The sequence below is a fragment of the Equus quagga genome, chromosome 1 (genome assembly GCF_021613505.1).
Source record: "Equus quagga isolate Etosha38 chromosome 1, UCLA_HA_Equagga_1.0, whole genome shotgun sequence".
Taxonomy (NCBI): domain Eukaryota; kingdom Metazoa; phylum Chordata; class Mammalia; order Perissodactyla; family Equidae; genus Equus; species Equus quagga.
The window spans coordinates 78,788,983-78,803,710 of NC_060267.1; the positions used below are offsets into that span (position 1 = coordinate 78,788,983).

Genomic DNA, 14,728 nt, shown 5'->3' on the forward strand with positions numbered 1-14,728 from the left:
AGCACCCACGTTCAAAAACAAGCTGTGTAACTGAAGTGCTTTCAAGTGAGAGAGGCTTCTGGGGGGGGGGGGAGGGTCCAGTGATTTTATTTTAGAATGATTTAAAAATAAACCTAGTGAAATAAGCCAGACACAGAAAGACAAATACTGCATAATCTCACTTCTTTGTGGGATTTGAAAAAGTTGAACTCATAAAAGCAGAGAGTGGGATGATGGGGTGGGGAGGCGGGAAATGGGGAGATTTGCTCAAAGTGTACAACAGTTCAGTTCAGTTATGCGGGATGACTAAGTTCTGGGCATCTAGTGCAGGGCGTGGTGACTATAGTGAATAATACTGTATTGTATACTAGAAATTTGCTAAGAGAGTAAATCTGGCCTCAGCTCAGAGTCTGGAGTCTCAGGGAAGCTCCTGGTTCTGCAGGGCCCACAGCAGGTGCCTGAGAAATGGCAGGTCCCTCGCATCCCGTCCCTCACAAAGTCGGAGACTGGCCGGGCCAACGTTGGATGTGCTGAGGATGGATATGCACCTGGAGGCCAGGTGCCTAGTGAGGGAGGCTGGGGAGGGGTCCGGCATGTGTGTCTTACCAGTGAGCAGCTGGAGGTCCGGGAGGGGCTCGGAGAGGACCCCCCGGCACTGCTCCTCCACCGGCAGCGGGATCACCAACAGCCCATCGGCCAGCTGAGGAAAGTCCTTGATGAAGTTGTTCTCCCTGTGGAGAGGAGCAGAGAGACTGCCAAATCGAGGAAGTGGAGGCGGCTGGGGGCTGCAGGGCAGGAGCGCAGGGAGCTTGTAGTCAGAATAGAGAAACTTGTGACAGGTTGGGTGGCCTTGCTATGATGCCTCTGGCTCCCTGAATCCTACCTCTGAGAACATGGTGCTAATGATAGGCTCTAGAATCTGGCAGGCTGCGGCTCACATATTGGCCCACCACTTCCTAGCTGCACAGTCTCACGCAAGCTATTGGTTCACTCAGAACCTCAGTCTCCTTGTCTATGAAGTGAGATCTCAGGGTAGCTGTAAACACTTAATGGCATAAAGCTGCCAATTGCTTAAGACACAGTCTGATGCTCTATAAACCGTACATTTGGCTGCTAACTGTCCCCCTGCAGAAGCAATAACAATGGTGAGCCAGGATGGGAGGGAACTCAGAAAAGCATCGAGTGCTTAAACAAAGAGGGAGCCAGCGTAAGCTGGAGAAAGAAGCCTTGAAAGAACGGACGTGTGTTTGTTAAAGTGGAGGGACCTTAAGAGATCTTTTGGCTCAAACTCTTTCTTTTACACATAGGGAAACCGAGGCCTGGAGAAGGGGAGTGACTCACTCACAGACAACCAATGGGTTAGACTCAAACTCGGTCTCCTAACTCCCAGGCTAGTGCTCTTCTTCTGCCCTAACTTCTATGGTGCCTCTAGCCCTTCCCTGTAGGGCCATCCCAGGAAACAGAAGACAGACCTCTGTGTGACCGCAGGGGACTGAATCCTGAACAAAGATAGTCTCAAGGAGGGTGGGATGGTGATAGCACATCCCAGGGAGGAAGGCTTCAATCTTCTAGACGGTAGATCTGCCAGAGAGGTAATGAGCTCCCTGTTACTGGGAGTTTGCAAGCAGGAAACTTGACAACCGCTTGGCATGGATGGTATCGAGGGCGTTTCTATATTTAAAATCTGACTTTTGAGGTCCCTTCGTATTCAGAGCCCCTCAGAGTCAGAGACATTAATTACAATCTGGAGAGGAGGAGGAAAGGGAGGAGGAGGGGGAGGAGGAGAACAAGGGGAGGCAGATGTTTATTGCTTTGTTTTGCCACCTGGAATGGGCAACCTCGAAATGAAAATCAGAAAGAAGACAACGAAAATATGCGATGCCAAAGCAATGCCTTTGAAGCCTGGGCCTCGGGCAGTTCAAAACCAGCTATACAAGCGTCCAGTGGCCTGGGTTACTTCCTGTCTGTGCCTCACGTCCCCACGCACTCCCCCAGCCACCTGCGAAGCTCACCATTGATTCATCCATTTAGTGAACACCTTCTCCGTGTCTGATCCCTGAGCAAGATCAGAGCCCAGAGGAGGAGACATTATCCCCATCTTCAACATCACCAACATCACCAGCATCTTTGTCATCATCATCATCATCATCATCGTCATCTCTGACAATTTTTTTACTGAAGCCTTATGATTTGCTAGGATCTGGCTAAGCACTTTACATCCATTTTATCATTAAATCTTCACAGCAACCCACAAAATAGTTATGATTATCTTTATTTTACAGACAAGAAAAAATGAGTTGGGATTTGGGAAGAGTTGGGATTTGAACCCCGGTCTGTCTGACTATGAATCTGGGGAGGTGAGCCACTGGGCCTGGGACTGTCTGTGCGGGGATATATGTCCATGATGGTAAGATTCTAGGTCCACCCTTGTACAATTAAGCATGCTATTTTGTTTGTCTGTGTCAGTGTGCCCCTGTCTATGGAGCTGTACTGGTTTACACCTCCATGTGTGCCCGTGATCATGGCTCCTGCCTAGGTGTTTGTGGTTGGCCTGTGATGTGTCTGCAAACATGGGCATATGGAACAGCAATGTGAATAGAAAAAGACAGCCTGCCAGGGGCAATGTAAGTGTCCCAAGCAGCACATAACACTTGCCAGAGTCTAAGGAACTAAATTTCCTCTTGTCTTGCTTGTAAGGTGGCCTCTGGTGATACAGATCTGCTCTCAAAGACACAGCGGGGTAGAGAGGTGTCCCCATGCCCTGCTCACTTGACTATCACACGCTGAGCACACACTCGGGGTGAGCCCTGAGCTGGATGCTAGGGATGCAGAGAGAGACTGCATTCTCCCCTGTCCGCTGCATCTTCCCAGATTAACTGGGAGACAACGAATTAGCCATTCAGAAGAGTCAGTGGGGCCCGGCCATCAGGAATTCTGGGTGGGCTGGATGCTTCCGGAACCCTTCTCCCATGAGACCCAAGCACTTGTTTTATGGGTAGGGGAGGGCAAGGCTGAGAAGTGATGACGGCTCTGAAGCCTGGGCTCCAGTTCTGCCCACACCTCATCCTAGCAAAGCATTCAAACCTCAGTTTTCTCATCTGTAAAACGGGGGTCATAAAAGCTATTCAGCCTGCCTTAGTGAAATGGTGATCACAATGATAATAATAGCCTTTACTGAGCACTTGCTGTGCACTAGGCACTGTTCCCAGGACTTAGCATTAGTCCTCACCCAACTCTATGAAGTAGGTGCCGTAAAGACCCCCAGTTTAGAGATTGGAAAGCTGAAGCACAAAGCAACTGGAGATGCTAGGCCATCTTGCCCCAGAGCCACACTCGTCATCACTGGTCAGGTGCAGAGCGCTAAAGGGCCTGCCCATGGCATACAGGGACTGTCAAAGCTGGAAGAGCCTCTGCACCCATGGGTGCACTGAGCTGGGAAAAGGGCTCTGCTGCTCATGATGACTTGACCACCAAGCAGGTACTCTATTCTCTATGTGACCTCGCCAGTCCTCACTCCAATGCCAGGAGATGGACACGAGTATACTCCCTATGCAACCAACAGGGTAACGGAGGCTCCAAGACGTGAAGCGACTTCCCTGGACTTATCCACCAGGTGTACTTAGGAAAAGAGATCTGAAGGCAAGCTTATCTTTTTTTCACTTTACCACCTGGGGGGTCTCCATTTCGAATCTTCTCTGCCAACGTTTTTATAATTGCAGAGGAAGAGAGACAGGATCACCCTTTCCATCCTCACGTCCCTCTTCTCCAAGCCATCTGTCTTCTGGTTAAGCCGGGCTTGGCTCTGACAAATCCGACCCTGAAGGAACCACGGGAGGCAGCACAGTGGGCAACCTCAGGATGGCCAAGGGCCTGGCTCATGGTCCCCTTTCTTGGAGGAAGCTTTTCCCCTGAGCTTCCAGGAAGCAGGCAGGATCTTGAGGAAGTGCATGAGAAGGAGGGAGAAGTTGGGAGGGTGGAAGTTTGCAGGCCAGTGCGGAAGGCTGGGAGGGAGGGAGCCAAGGATGAAGCAGGGAATGACAAGACAACAACAGCAAAGACCAAGGACCAAGGACAGTCCCTCAGGACTGGTCCCTTTGATGGCCACCTGGGTGATGGCCACAAGTTCTGCGTGGCCTCTGCCAGCAGAGGGCGCCCAGGGCCTTCTCATCAATCAGCTCTCACGGGAGGCCAAACATAACAGGAACAGCAGTCGCTGGCAAAATTCCGCTGTGCTGAGAACCTCAGATGGAACCCAGACAGCAGCTTCAGAATCCACCCACCTGGCAAAGATGACGGGGAGGCTGGCGGGGTGCTGGCTTAAACTCAGGTGGTCAGACACCGAATTCAGATTCTCAGTGCTCATGTGCATGTGCGTATGCATGTGCCTGTGTGGTAAAAACTACCAGGTAACTAACTAATCCTAATATTAGGAAGATAGGAAGAAGAATGAGCAATATTTATTTATTGATCATATTTGTTGGTCATCAGCTATGTTCTAGGTAGTGTGCCAAGATATATGAGTGTATGTGTATGTGTGTGTGTGTGTTTGTGTGTATTTTAACCACACAAGAACTACTCTATGAGACAACTACTATTATTATTCCCATCCTGAAGATGAAGAAATGGATGCTCAAAGAAATTAAGGAATTGTCCAACCAGGTGGCAGTGGCCAAGACCATCTGTAGCAGATCTGGCTCCTAGCTCAGTGCCCAGCACTTGGTAAGCACACGTTCAGTGGATCAGTGCAACGCCAGTCCTCTTGATCTCTGGGACAACCTGAGACCAGGCAGTTCTGTTGTTTATTGCCAGAGAGGGGTGTGCTTTTGGGCCCAAGGATGTGGCTACATGTGCATGTCTGTATGCGTGTGCACAATCAGATGTATTTCAAATAGCGACAGTGACACAGTTTCTTTAGACAAACATGTCCCCCCAAATATCTAGAAAAATAGTTCAATCTTGATTGACATTACACGGAAACAATTAATCAAAATTTTAAAACAGTGGCTCCCGGGCCCTGGGGACTCAGGAGGACTCTGGGAAGGAGAGGTCTCATTCATTCCACAGTTATCAGAGTCTCCCATGTTCCAAGGACTGTTCTGCATACCAGGGCTGCCGCAGCGGGAAATCAGGGAGGGTGTCTCCATTCATGAAGACCAGGAGAGAATGCAAGCGCTGTAGGAAAGTCTAAAGGCCTTCACAATCCAGCCCCTGCCACTCCAGTGGCTCGTTTTTTGAGCCGCTGCCCCTGCCCACTGTTCTCCAGCTGCACTGATTGGCCTTAAGTTCCTCTTATGGCACATACTCACTTCCTACAAAGGATACCACTTAGGATTTGCCCTCTCTCTGGAAAGCTCTTGCCCCCCACCCCCTGTACCTGGCCAACTCCTACTTATCATTCGGACCACACATTGTTTCCCCACCTTTGAGAAACCTTGCCAGGATCAGCTCTCCTGTTACACTCTCTCATAGCATCTTGCTCTTTGCTTCCATGAAGAGCTTCACAGTTCCTAAACAAAGATGTGCTCATGGGGACTTTATGTGAACCTTACCTCTCCCACTAGACTGTGAGCTCCATGGGGGCCAAGACTATGCCCATGCCACTCACGGCTGCCTCCCCAGCACCTGGCACAGTATGAATTGCATACAAAGTAGGTGCTCAATGAACATTTGTTGAAGAAACAAAGGAAAGAAACTCAGAGACAAAGGTAATGTGTGTATAACCTACATCCTTTGATAGAGTTCTTTCTGATCTCTTGTCACAGGGTCCCAGTATGCTTCAGAATCTGAGGGATGTTGGGGATTCTAGTCTAAAATTCCAGCTCATCAACAAGAAGCTTCAAAACCCTACTTTCTTCTTCTAACTTCCTAAGTATGCAGACACCCTGGCTCCCGTGGAGGTCAGACAGAGGCCAGGGGCCCTTCCGAGCTAGTGAGAACCAGATGCGAAAGGTCATCTCCCTAAGCAGGAGTAGGTCAGACCTCCCACTCTTGGTGAGCATATGTGCATGTGTGTGCATGCACACTGGGGTAGAAGTATGGGGGATGGGCGGGGGTGAGGAAGACCAGCAGGAAGCGAGAGGCCCAGTTAAAAAAACCCCTTCTTCCATGAAACCGTTTCAGTTTTCCCCAGATGGAATAAATCTTTCCCATCACTTTTCCCTCATGCACTTTATTTGTGATTAGATTCCAGAAGCAGTCTTGGGATCTGGTGGTAGAAAGGACATGGGTTCAGAAGCCAGACAGACATCGATCCAAATTCTGGCTGTGTGACCTTGGGGAGGTCACTCGCATTTTATGAGCCTTAGTGACTTCATCTGTAAAATGGGAGTAATGAATTTAACTTCAAAGAGTAGGGAGGAGGATTCATGTAAAGTTATCCTTAATGCTAGTTCCTTTTCCTGAATCTCACACCAGATTCTGAATCTCTTTGAGACTCTCAAAGAGCCCAGCACAAGGCCTGCTCATGGTACAAGCTCCTCGAAGCATCGCTCCATGCCACCTGCATGTGACCTCTAAGTGATGCCAACCTACAGAGCATTTCCACAGAAGATGTGCCTGGTCCAGCTTTCCTCTGATCAGCCATGCTGACTAGAACAACAAGCAAAGGAAGCTAGCTTCCTCCCCGACTCTCCCCTGCATCCCCCCCACCCCACCCTGCCAGCATCCCATCCCCATTTAAGAATATGTGTGAGTGTTTTGGACACGTTAATACACAGCCACCAGCATGCAACAGCCGATCACCCCTCAGTTCTGGGAAAATTAGCATTTAAATTGAGGTATTTCAGGGAAGTAAATCATCCCAGAGCCAGCCAGCACTGTCTGCAGCCTTTCTTAGTGGAGGGAAAGCGAGGAGCCTTGGTCTGCAAGCTGTTGAGTTTGCAGGGAGGGGTTGACTCTCCCAGGCTCTCCTGGGCTGCCCATAGCCTCCTAAAAGAGGGGTGTCGAATTCCCAACACCAAAGAGGACATCTCCCCTGGTTTAAACCATTCCCATCCCTCGCCTCCCACTAAACTGAGCCTTTCTGCCAAGTGAGAGGTGACTTTGGCTTCCTCTGTGATCAAGGAATTGGGAGACCTTGGCTCATCTTGGCTCTGTCACTGCCTGGCTGTTGGTTTGGGGAAGCCACTCCCTACCTCTGGAACTGGGAGAGGTGGGCACCTGATATAAAATATGTGTTTCTCCTAACCCCAGATTGAGAGTCATTGGGCTAGATTTTGTAGCCATCCTGTAGGCACTGGAGCCTATAGGGTCTGGTGGTGATTAAACTGATGCCGACACTTGTCCATGCCTACCCTCAAGCTGTGCCCTTCTTGAGGAACAGAAACGTGGTCCCCCTGCAATCTGTTCCTTAATTTATAGGTCTTCATTTAAGTTCGCCGCTCAAGCACTTGAGACTTAGTCATCTTTTCATTCAACCTTTCATCAATTCATTCAACAAATTTTCACTATTATGTACCAGGCATTGGGAATACAGTGATGAAATAGACATTCTCTGTCCTCAAGTTGCCCACAGCCTAGTAGGAGACACATGTGCACAAATGCTTCCCACATATGTGTGCAAATGTGTGCAAGGTGAATAATGGTTTTGAAAATGTTAAAATGAAGCATTTTTCATTCCCAGAAATCCTATTTGTCTGTGGCGCCCCACCTGCTCCATCAAAGGCACCCATCCCTTGGGTAGAAGAGCAAATACCATCCAGAAAAGAAAGAGGGTCACCGCACAGCTTTGCATCTCAAAGCCGACTTTGTAGTGTCTTGAGCTACACAATAGTTTCGAAAGGCAGTCTGTGCTGGGAGTGAATGTTCCCTCCTATATCAAAGCCAGACCTGCCCAACTCAGATCTTAGTGTCTTATTTTAATCGACAGATGGTACAGGCTATGACCTCAGAGGAGTTCCCACCAGACAGGAAAAGGAAGGAGAAAACCCTTCTTTCTGCCACTAGTGCTGGGAGGGATTGCAGAGGAGAGAGGCCTGGATGCTGTGTTCACACTCAAGAGCCAACGACCCTCCTTCTGGCCTTTTGGAAGTCAATCCCTCCTCCCCACTCACCCCAACCTCCAGGGCAGTGTCAATGAATACTTACATACTAGCAAGGGTTTGGGGAAATTCCCAGGGCAGGCGTGCAGCAACAATGAGGTTTGCTCCCCCAGATCAGGCATAGTCTGGGGACTTGTGAACCCCTTTATCCAACAAGCCAGTGGGAGCTCCGGAAAGAGGGCAGCAGTAGGTGAGCAAGAAGACGGTGGAAGTCACCCCATCAAGTCCCACACCCACAGGGTAGAGAGAATAAAGCTGACAAGACTTCCTGGCATATCCCCCATGCTCCCGTGGAGGCATGGATGGGGAATGAGGCCTGAGATTAGAACAAGGGACCTTCAGAGTGTGGGAACCTTGTGACTTTGGCCTTCAGCAGTGGATTTGACTTGTTGCCCATCTCAAAAGACTGCCCAAGACGACCCACATCACAGTGAACACCAGTGCAAGGGCCAAGAGCCAAGCTCAAACAAGAAATCACACAGTGGTCACCAGCAGGGATCCAGCAGACAACATGTGTGCCAACATCGTCAGCACCCACCAGCACCCTGCGGCCAGGTAGAGGTGAGGGGAGACTACCCGGGAAGGGAAAGACAGGGTTGGTTGGTGGGGAGTTCACCTTCAATGGACTAAAGAGTTACCCTAAAGAGGTTGTTCTGTATCCCTAATTGACAAGTTGAAATACTTTTTTTTGCCATCAGTAGAATAGAAACTTGAGGGAAAGATTATGTCAGCTATAGAAAATAAAGAAGAATATGGTGTTTTGTATAGCTGAATTGCAGTAAAGATGTTTGAACCTTTACTGTATAAAGAAACAGCTCCACATTAGAGTGATAAAGGTCCACAGGGAGGTTCAGAGACAAAGAGAGTACGGGGAGGGCACTTACAGACTAGGAAGGTCAGGAAGGCTCCCTGGAGGAGGTGAGTCTTGACCTATTGGAAGGTTTATCCAGGGAGAAAGCAGGGAAGAGAGGTGGTGGTGGGGTCCAGGCAGAAAGACTAGCATGTGGGTAAGTCCAAAAGGGTGTGTGTGTGTTGTGTATGTGTGTGCGTGTGTGTGTGTGAGAAAGAGAAAGAGAGAAATTGAAGACAGTACACTCTCATGGCACATTCTGAAAATTGAAAGAAGCTAAGATTCAAGATGTAAAAGCATTGAGTAAGAGGCAAAGAGGGGCTGGAGAGGGGCAGGTATGGATCAGAGCTCACAAGTCTTCTAAGAGATGCTGAGAAATGTGGGCTTTATTCTGAGGGCAAGGAGACTCATTCTAGGGTTTTAAGCAGGAGAGCGATACTATCTGACCGGAGCCTTAGAAAGATTGCCTGGCTGCAGGGTGGAGGATGGACTAGAAAAGGAACATGGCTGGAGGGAGGAAACCACTTACGAGGTCTGGCAGCAACCCAACCAAGGATGGAGTGGTTGTGTGACCGAATATACGCAGAGGCACAGATTTGAGACAGACTCAGGAAGTAGAACTTGCTGGTCTCCATCATCAGTTGCATGTGGAGGGGGTTGGAAGAGTGTTGGGGTATGTTGGGCAGTGCTGACTCCAGGGGCCCATCTCCCCCAGATTCCCTTATTACTAAGCACCAGAGACCTCTAGACACCACTTGTTTTCACTGACCATGGCCAGAGAACAGACCAGTGTGCCTTGGCCCACCACAGAAGTCCTTGACCTCCATTCTGCCTCTGCCAGCTGTCATCCGATCTCAGTTAAACTGCTATGTGTGAGACCTGCAGGAAGATGGTCAGATCTCAAACTAAACGTCTAGCATCTCATGCAAGCTCGACCACCTCCCAGACAGAGGCTCTCAGGGTTGCCATCTCTTCAGCAGAAGACACTCATGACCCCTATCTTCCAGGCCGTTTCAAGAATCATGGATGCAAAGTCGCTTCATTGGCTAGAGAGTGGCCCATGCATATAGGGCCAGTCTTATCTCAGCCGATGCTCACAGAAATGCTGAGAGAGGAGACAGAGGCAGGGCAGAGAAGTGACTTATTGAAAGGCTCCTGGATTTTGTTTACTTCTTTGTTTGCAGGATTGGCTACCAATCTATATTCTTGATTTCCAACCCAGAGCTGCTCCCGTGTGTATGTTCTCAAAGATAGTAAGAATGACACTTCCCCTGCCTGACCTCGCCTCTAAACTGTGGACTCCTAAAGCAGGGCCTGCCTCTGATTCTTCTTTGCAACCTCCTCTGAGCCCTCTTGGACAGACCTTATGATATCATCTCCTCCAGGAAGCCATCCCTGAGCCCCTTCTTTGGAAAGAATGTCCTTCTGCTTCCACAGCACTCGACTTTGACTCTGATCTCAAGATCACCCGACTCTGTCAGGTATGGCTGTTCTCTGCAGTCTTTCTCCCATCCAGACTCTGTAGCTCTTGGTTACAGCGATCCATTTAGCTAATTCCCCTCTGAGCCCTCTGCATCTGCACACTCTGATTTCTAGGTCTGGTACAGACAAAGCACATAACAGCTGTCTGTTCTGGTTTAGGCCATAATCCCCTCTCGCAGGGACAACAACAGCCTGTTAACCATGCTCTCTCCATTCGGCCTTGCCCCTCCAATTTGTTTTCCATCCTGCAGCCAGAATGATTGTCCAAAATGACAGTCCTAACTCAAATATTTCATTGGCTCCATGTATTAGTGTTCTGTTGCTGCCATAACAAATCACTGCAAAATGAGTGGTTTAAGACAACATAAGCTTATCTTATAGTTCTGGGGGTCAGAAGTCTGACATGGTTTCTGGGCTAGAATCAAGGCTTTCTGGATGCTCTAGAGAATTCATTTCTTTGCCTTTTCCAGCTTTCCGAGGCTGTTCACATTCCTTGGCTCCATCTTCAAAGCCAGCCAAGGCAAGTCAAGTGTTTCTCGAATCACATCACTCTGACCTCCTCTCCTGCCTCCTTCTTCCACTTTAAGGACCCTTAGGATTACATTGGGCTCCCCCCCTGGATAATCCAGGATAATCTCCTTATCTCAAATTTAGCTGATTAGCAATTTAATTTCCACCTGCACCCTTAATCCCCTTTTGCCAGGGAAGGTAATTTATTTACAGAGTCCAGCAATTAAAATTAAAATGGATATCTTGGGGGCCATTATTCTGCCTACCACACTCTAGGAGTTTGTTGATTCCTCTCCCTTCATTTGAGGGTTCAATGCCCCTTCTCTGGGTTTTCATAGTACCCATCCTTTCCCTATCCTAGCATTTTCACACTGGACTTTTGGGCCCAGTCACTCGCTGTCTCTCGCACTGGACCAAGAGCACTAGAGGGCAAGGACCATGTCTGTCTTATTCACTCCTGTGCATCCAGCCCCAACACGGTGGCTGAAGCACACACTCGGGGCTCAATAAGTGCTGACTGAGTGCATGAAAGAATGCTTCCTAGCTGGACGGAAATGTAGGGGAGACACTCTGCTCAGCTGCAGCACTGCCTTCTCTCTCCTGGGGGGCCTTGCACATCTCCACCTCCCTTCTCATCTTTCCCTTTCTTCCCTAGAGATCTAGCACACAGAATAACAGGTATCATTTTTAAAGCTAATATCTATTGATTGTTTACAACATGCTGGACATTATTCTAAGGGCTTTGCACATATCTCATTTCACACTCACAACAACTCTGCAAGGGTAAGTACTCTAATCTTCTTTTAATGAGGGAGCAGAAGTATAAAAAGGTTAAGTGCACAGAACTAGTAAGCTGGACTTGGAACAGTCTAACTATAATGTTCTTAAAAACTATACAAAAATATGCCACAGATGTTTAATTTTGCCCCTAAGTGAAATGCTGAAAATTAAAGGTTGACTCATTCAAAAGACCAGTGCTGGTTGAATGTCCCAGATGGACGCCCATGTTAACAACACTCATCGCCCATTATTGAATGCATACCATGTGTTAGGCATTCCACAGGCTTTCTTTCTTGCTGCAGATTGGATGTTTGTGTCCCCCCCAAATTCATATGCTGAAACCTAATCCCCAATGTGATGGTGTCTGGAGGTACAGACTCTGTGGGGTGCTTGGGTCATGAGGGCCTTATGAATGGGATTAACACCCTTATAAAACAGACCCAGAGAGCTCCTTGTCCCTTCCACCAAGTGAGGAAAGGTGCCATCTATGAACCAGGCAGCAGATCCTCACCAGACACTGGATATGCCAGAGTCTTGATCTTGGACTTTCCAGCCTCCAGAACTGTGAGAAACAAATGTTGTTTAGTCCCCCAAGTCTGCAGTATTTTGCTACAGTAACCTGAACAGACTACGTAACACTTCTAACAATCTTGCAAAGTAGGTATTGCTATCTTGATGACGGGAATGAGGAAACTGGGGCTCAGTGAGGTAAGATTACTTTCCTAGGGTCACCTAGCTATTGAATCAGAGCTGTCCGCCCCACTCCACCATCCACTTCTCTGACACGCTTACACCTGTCTTTCTCTCTCCCGCTCCCCCTCATGCATACACAGGTGTGCATGAACACACACACACAATGTGACGCCTGGGTTACACAATGCACATGGCTTCCCTCTCTAAATGCAAAACAGCTTTCACCAGTGGCACCAAAACTCACTTAGGCATTCTGGGCATGGCCATTACTAACTCCTGCCCTGGTAATTTCGATCCCTGAAATTGAAAGAAATTGCAGGCTAGAGAAACATTATCTCCTCTGCACTCACTTCACCCTCCATCTCCTCGCCTGTGTGTGTCAGCACCAGGATTCCTCATCCTGTCATAACACTGGGAACAAGCCGAGTTGCTGTCACTGTGGCCTCTGGAGCATCTTCCTGAACTTTTCCCTCCAGTTCTCAAGGGAAGAAATCAAAGCCCTGACACCCTGAGATAAAACTTTAGAGCTGGGGGTGGGGAAAGTTCGACATCACTAGGTCCAACGTCTGCATTTTTCTGGCCAAGTATTATCATTATCTCTGTTTTTCAGATGCTATAAATGAGATTTGATGAGGAAACATGGCCTTGACCTAGATCACACCCCGATGCAGCCGAACAGAGATTCAAGCCTTAAGACTGACTCCTTCCACAGCTCTGCAGGGTCGGAGTGAAGAATTTCCTGGTCAATGGCAGCTGAGCCTCTGAGCGAGGGGCACTGCTTGGCCTGGAGCTCTCTCTCCAGCCCCAGCCCCTGACTGCAGGCTCCAGTCTACCTCTCTCTATCCTTGAAGGGTCTAGCTGCTTACTCTACCACAGTCAAGGGCAGAAACCAATACCCCTGTACCTTTAAAAATGTTTCAAGTTCAATTAGGATCTTCATCTTCTGGCGCTCAAGACATTCTCTGTTCTCAGGGCCCCTCCATCCCATACTGCCGTCCACGTCTGCGTCTCAAGGGTCTAGCGTAACAGCGGACACAGAGTAGAGGCAAAAAAGCATTTACCAAATGAATGCAAGGACTCAGGCTCTAGACTCCCTAGATCCTAGTGGGTGCTCTCTCCATTCCACATGCATGCTCAGCCTTGCCATGGACAGGGAGCCAGTTTTGCAAAGCAGTGCTGCTAACTTGCTGTGTGGCCTTGAGCAAGTCACTTCTCATCTCTGGGGACCTTTTCAGCCCTGGGGTCTTTTCTTGGTCTGGTATAGGTGTCCCCAAATGGCTTTAGCATAGAGGGCTAGGAGGGAGTTTCCCATGAGGGACTCGTGTCTTCTTTCCTACCTTTTTTGAAGCTGTCTTTGCAGCCAGACACACCTGGATTTGCATCCTGGTTCCACCTCCCATCCCCTGTGTGGTTCTGGTTGGAGAGATCACTGAACCTTTTCTGGGCTTTGCTTTGCTCATCAGAAAAATGAGAATAATCGTCATCCTTGCCTCCCATACTTGCTGTAAAGATGAAAAGAGCCCATACTAGGAATTGCTTAGCAGAAGCCTGAGAATCACAGGCTGTCGGTCAATGCCAGCCATGGCTGCTGCAGACAGCACTGCGTTAGCGTGGTTTTATTCCACATTCTCAAAAAGCCTGTCTTGACTAGGAAGAAGAAAGATGCAAATTTTAGATCTGGAATGGACCTCAAAATCTTTTCTTTTCCCCCTTTCCAGGCAGCATACACAGCTTGTCCAAGTCACATGATAGAGCTTTAACAAGAACTTAGGACAGGTGGTGACTAATTTGCACTTCTTTTCTTTAGATCATGGGATTCTTTTTTCTGCCGGTGGATTTGATTCTTTCCTAACCTCATACCCTACTCCTGACCTCTAGGAGGGTTGTTAATGCTGAAGGCAATGCTCCCAGCACCATACATTGAACACCTCTCTTCCTACCCCAGCACGCACTGAAGTTGTTGTGGCAGTGTCTATTTCCCCCACGTTGGGAGCAGGATCTAATTGTGTCTTTTCTCTCCTTCTCCAGCTCCCAACAAAGCATTAGGAACATAGAAGATGCTCAAAAATCTTTGTGAAACTGAACCTCCAGTAGGTTGGACTCCAAATTCAAGGAAAAAGATGTTTCAAAACTCCTAACTTAAAGCAACAGAGAGGAAAAATCAAAGCCACATTTTAACTGACCACACAGCATCAATGCATTCATAACTTCATTCCTGGTAGTAGTTAGAGAGGGAGAATTTTTTTTTATGTTAACAGTTAAAACCAAGCCATGGGGTGCACTTTAGAATCCGAATATGCATGTGGCTTAGGGACAGCTGATTCTGGTGTGAATTTGTGGCTGGAGTCATGTTTCTGAACGTTTTTTCTTCCCTTTTGTCTTTCCCATTCTCCCC

General features: G+C 48.4%; 1 protein-coding gene across 4 annotated transcripts in view; it reads right to left on the reverse strand.

The window, feature by feature from the left end:
- Positions 1–14,728, reverse strand: part of ASTN2 (astrotactin 2) — an 826,144-nt gene that overhangs the window by 235,405 nt on the left and 576,011 nt on the right. For all 4 annotated transcript variants that reach the window (XM_046684656.1, XM_046684665.1, XM_046684648.1 and 1 more), the window contains exon 14: positions 586–710. In XM_046684656.1, coding sequence (XP_046540612.1) covers positions 586–710 — 125 coding nt within the window. The remainder of the gene's footprint in view (positions 1–585; positions 711–14,728) is intronic.